The following is a 5000-nucleotide window of genomic DNA, read 5'->3' on the forward strand; positions in this document are numbered from 1 at the left end:
GCGCCACCAACAGGTTGATTTTTGGAACAAAATGCCTCAAATCATCCAATTGCCATCAAAGGCGTATGAAGAAATGGCACCCTTTTCACATTGGCCTATTATAGTGCCACCAGGCACTCTGCATTTCCTCAACAAAATGAAGAAAATTGTTGCAAAAAACTAACAAACAAAAAAACATGTTTATATTACTCCTAAACATTTTGCCAAACATCTCACACAGTCCTATCCTCCTGGTGGAGACCTGTGCCCAGAAGGGCACTTTTTCTAGTTAAGTCTGATTTACACTTCTTCACACAACAGGGTGACCGATCGAAACTAGCAATCTATAAGCTCACAACGCGTTATTGTGATGTGCACAGTTTTATAGGTAAAAAAGTGTGTGAAATTCGTTTTTGCGCGTACAGTTGTTCCCATCATGTAAACATTTCAAAGAAAACAAATAATGGGAAGGGGGGTTGTAAGGAGATCAAAGTAGGAAACGAAAGAAAGTTTTGAGCGCTTTTACCACAAAGTACAGGTAAAGTGTTTTCTTCTATGTGAGTCTTAGATATTTACAAGCTTCTGCCACAAGCGGTACAACCAAAAGGTCTCTTTGCTTATTTTACAAGCTTTGCTACAAACTGTACAACCAAAGAGTCTCTTAGCTTTTTCCACAAAAAAACATATTTACACATAGTACCTGAGATAATACATATATAAGGTGCGTGAGCATACGTAACAGCCACTGTGTATTGTACATTATGGGCTTCATCTTGCGCCACCCTTATCCCTTATCCCTAAACGTATTTGCCATTTTTTTACTATTTTGAAAAACATTTTAAAATAGTTCAACTAGCTGATCTACATCGAGACATTGTGAGCTTGTATGAGCGGCTATTTTAACTATTTTAAAAGGTTTTTTAAAATAAAAAGGCACGCACGCACGCACGCACGCACGCACGCACGCACGCACGCACGCACGCACACACACACACACACACACACACACACACACACACACACACACACACACACACACACACACACTGACCACAGTGTCTTTTGTCTTTGTGTCCACAGGCTGTTCTTCAGGCGACACTACACTGTCAACACTGTCATATTCTGTTCCCTGGACCCACAGGGCCGCAAGTGAGTATAGCCTACACATCTATGTTGTTGATGTTGTTTTGGGTGCCAGATGCACATGCACATTGTATTTTAACATTTCAATTAGAGGATAAACCTCCTAAAGTTAGTAAGCAAGTACTGATTTTATACCAATTTTGTCCCTGACACAGATGGACAAGAGCTGGTGGTTCTACAGCAAAGTAAGTATTCCATTCTCTTTTCCTTCTAGCAGTGCTCTTTCTCTCTGTGAAAACACTCTCAGTGTTAAATGAACACAGGTTTTGCTGCGTACTGTCGCAGGAAAACCTGCATACCTTCATACAATCCGAATCTTAATTATAGGGAACTATCACTTCAGAATGTCCTGTGTAACGTACCCGCATTGGAATCCTCAGTGTTGTATACATTTATAACTCTGAGACTGTAAAAATGTAGGCAGGGTCCTTTTGGTTACATTTGTACATTTGTACATTTGTACATTTGTACATTTGTACATTTGTACAGTTAAAAGAACTCACAGTATATCCGCATGTCTCTTTCTCCAGGATCTTTGGCTTTGTAGCCAGGAAGTCCCAGAGCGGAACTGAAAACATGTGCCACCTGTTCGCCGAGCACGACCCTGAGCAGCCGGCCAGCGCCATCGTCAACTTTGTCTCCAAGGTCATGATCGGATCGCATAAGAAGTAGGCGACACGGGAGGCAGGCACACTCTTACTCCGTTGGGGAAAGTTGACGTTCGCCAGGGCGAGGGATCACAGCCTCTTCCTGACCGTGACCAGGCGGGTGGAACGTTCTAAAACGAAAACGAGACAAAAAGTCACGACTTTCTAACTCCAGGTCCCGTTGGTAGTTTGGTACATTTAAGTGCACTAAGCCTCCGTGGACTTTTTGGACGCACTCTGCATTACCGATAAACCATCACCGGAGGGAGCCACTGCGTTTCCGTCATCGAGAAAGGAACTTGGCAACAAGCATTCACATCTGAGGGCTATACAAATTAATCAGTTTCCGCTTTCCGGACACTTTATCATGCATAATCACAGATGTTTTTTAAAGGGAGGTTGTTGCATTCTGACAGGGTATCAATTGTTGTTCTATGCCCATTCATTTGTACATTACACTTTCCTCTGTGCCATATCTCTCTAGTGCTGTCTTTGCCCAGTATACGTAGGTTGTCAAAGACAAGAAGCTTAATAATACGCTTCACTTTGAATACAACCTGGACACAGAGTATATCCCAGTCAGCAGACAGCAGATAGACACATATCAATCGTGGTTTGGTTTTCCACAAAACATTATCGTAGTGTTTGAAATATGTGCACCGGGGGATACAAACCACTTGTGGCACTTCGGCAACCACAAGGGGCCCCTCAGACTGAAGACGGAATTCTTGACGTTGTGTTTATATATTGGTCAAAGTATTTATCGCCTATTACAGATGTGCATAAGTGTTCATTTTTGTCTCTAAATGCGTGTCATATATTTTTGTATATTAACACATACATTTGCCTTAGAACGAGTAAGAAAGAAGAGTATACCTCAGAGACATGCGGTCAGACTATTTGTAGATGTGTTGGATGTGATATGATGTTTGACAAACAGCTGGGCCTGATCACTACAAGATCACATGTTGAATATGTACAATGGATTTATTTGCTTAGCTATTTCAGCATCACACATTTTGAGACCTTATTAAAAACCAACACTTATAAATTAAGCGAGGTGTAGTTCACGTTTATTCCCAATAGATGGCAGTAACTTCACTGTGAATGGGATTAGAGCTGTGTGTGTGTGTGTGTGTGTGTGTGTGTGTGTGTGTGTGTGTGTGTGTGTGTGTGTGTGTGTGCGCGTGTGTGCGTGCGTGTGTGCGCACGCGTGTGCTTGTCTATGTGTATGTGTGTGCTTGTCTATGTGTGTGTTTGAGAGGGGGTTCACTAAAATTTATAGTATTTGAGATATTTTAGGAATTTTGTGTGACCAACACTCTTTCATTCTATCCCACTCCTGATTTATCACTCTCTCCCCATTTTTATTCCGCTCTCTGCACTGTCATAACGTACCGTACTAGTTCTCTTCACAGAAGAGAACACTGCAAATTAGCCATACAGGTTCACACACGCTGGCAGAACCACCCTCCCAAACAAACCCAGCCATGCACGAGGGAGTCCGCACATGTGTACATCTTTAGAAATATGTGTGTGTGTGTGTGTGTGTGTGTGTGTGTGTGTGTGTGTGTGTGTGTATTGCCAGATGTATACTTCGTCCTATGACGGAAGCATAAATCGGGCTTAACAGTCTGACAGGCTAGTCCGACACCCTAACCAAAACCCAACCCTAAACCTATAACCTCACAAGAAGCCACGGGTGAGTTTTAACCTGCCACGCATGTCAGGAGCCACGGGTTAGTTTTAACCTGCCACGCATGTCAGGAGCCACGGGTTAGTTTTAACCTGCCATGCATGTCAGGAGCCACGGGTTAGTTTTAACCTGCCACACATGCAGGAGCCATGGGTTAGTTTTAACCTGCCACGCATGTCAGGAGCCACGGGTTAGTTTGAACCTGCCACGCATGTCAGGAGCCACGGGTTAGTTTTAACCTGCCATGCATGTCAGGAGCCACGGGTTAGTTTTAACCTGCCACGCATGTCAGGAGCCACGGGTGAGTTTTAACCTGCCACACATGTCAGGAGCCACGGGTGAGTTTTAACCTGCCACACATGTCAGGAGACACGGGTTAGTTTTAACCTGCCACGCATGTCAGGAGCCACGGGTGAGTTTTAACCTGCCACACATGTCAGGAGCCATGGGTTAGTTTTAACCTGCCACGCATGCCAGGAGCCACAGGTGAGTTTTAACCTGCCACACATGTCAGGAGCCACGGGTGAGTTTTAACCTGCCACACATGTCAGGAGCCACGGGTTAGTTTTAACCTGCTACGCATGTCAGGAGCCACGGGTTAGTTTTGTTAGTATGTCTAACCAATGTATGCACCCCGCCGCTCAATGCGTGATAGCATTCATCCTGCAGATGGCTGGCCCGGGGATCCCTCTCATCCAAGTGACGTCTCTGTTTTTCAGCAGTGCTACCCGTTGTCCCGCTCCAACATGTGACTGTTTTTCAGCAGCGCTACCCGCTCCAACATGTGACTGTTTTTCAGCAGTGCTACCCGCTCCAACATGTGACTGTTTTTCAGCAGCGCTACCCGCTCCAACATGTGACTGTTTTTCAGCAGCGCTACCCGCTCCAACATGTGACTGTTTTTCAGCAGTGCTACCCGCTCCAACATGTGACTGTTTTTCAGCAGTGCTACCCGCTCCAACATGTGACTGTTTTTCAGCAGTGCTACCCGCTCCAACATGTGACTTTGTGTGTATGTGTGTCTATTCCTTATTATTCCACCTGCTGTGATGTCATGTGGGTCAATACATCATCATCAGACATCATCACCATATATGTCATCATCAAGGCACCGCTCACTTCACATTGGTAGTGATTTGTTTGCCGGAGTCCAGACGATTTGATACTCATTTTGAATGAGGCTTTGTTCAGGTCCCCCGCAAGTCCCTGTGGAGAGAGCCTGGCCGGCGCTGTGACAGGGACCGGGACAGAGTTGGAGATGGAGAGACAGTGGCAACGTGCAGGTCTGAGAGACACAGAAGAAAGAGTGTGCACGGCCTAGGGAAGGAGGTAAGGAGGCTGGGGGGGGGTGGTTGATGGTCGAGTGTGTGTGTTGTGTGTGTGTGTGTGTGTGTGTGTGTGTGTGTGTGTGTGTGTGTGTTGGGAAGGAGGGGGGAGGGAGGGGGGGGCAGATGGGTCGTGGATGACCTCACCACCACAGGAAACTTTCCCACAGCCTCTACACAAAGAGGGCCGTCAAAAGGTAAAAAGGGTGA

The 5000-nt window shown here is 45.5% G+C and overlaps 1 protein-coding gene across 1 annotated transcript in view; it reads left to right on the plus strand.

The window, feature by feature from the left end:
• Positions 1-2809, plus strand: part of LOC306926998 (tensin-3-like) — a 53846-nt gene extending 51037 nt beyond the window's left edge. Inside the window, exons 25-27 of the mRNA XM_079506568.1 lie at positions 1060-1128; positions 1278-1307; positions 1653-2809. Coding sequence (XP_079362694.1) covers positions 1060-1128; positions 1278-1307; positions 1653-1794 — 241 coding nt within the window. The 3' untranslated portion in view covers positions 1795-2809. The remainder of the gene's footprint in view (positions 1-1059; positions 1129-1277; positions 1308-1652) is intronic.
• Positions 2810-5000: the final 2191 nt, after the last annotated feature.

The sequence above is a fragment of the Electrona antarctica genome, assembly GCF_951216825.1.
Source record: "Electrona antarctica genome assembly, chromosome: 7".
Classification (NCBI taxonomy): Eukaryota; Metazoa; Chordata; class Actinopteri; order Myctophiformes; family Myctophidae; genus Electrona; species Electrona antarctica.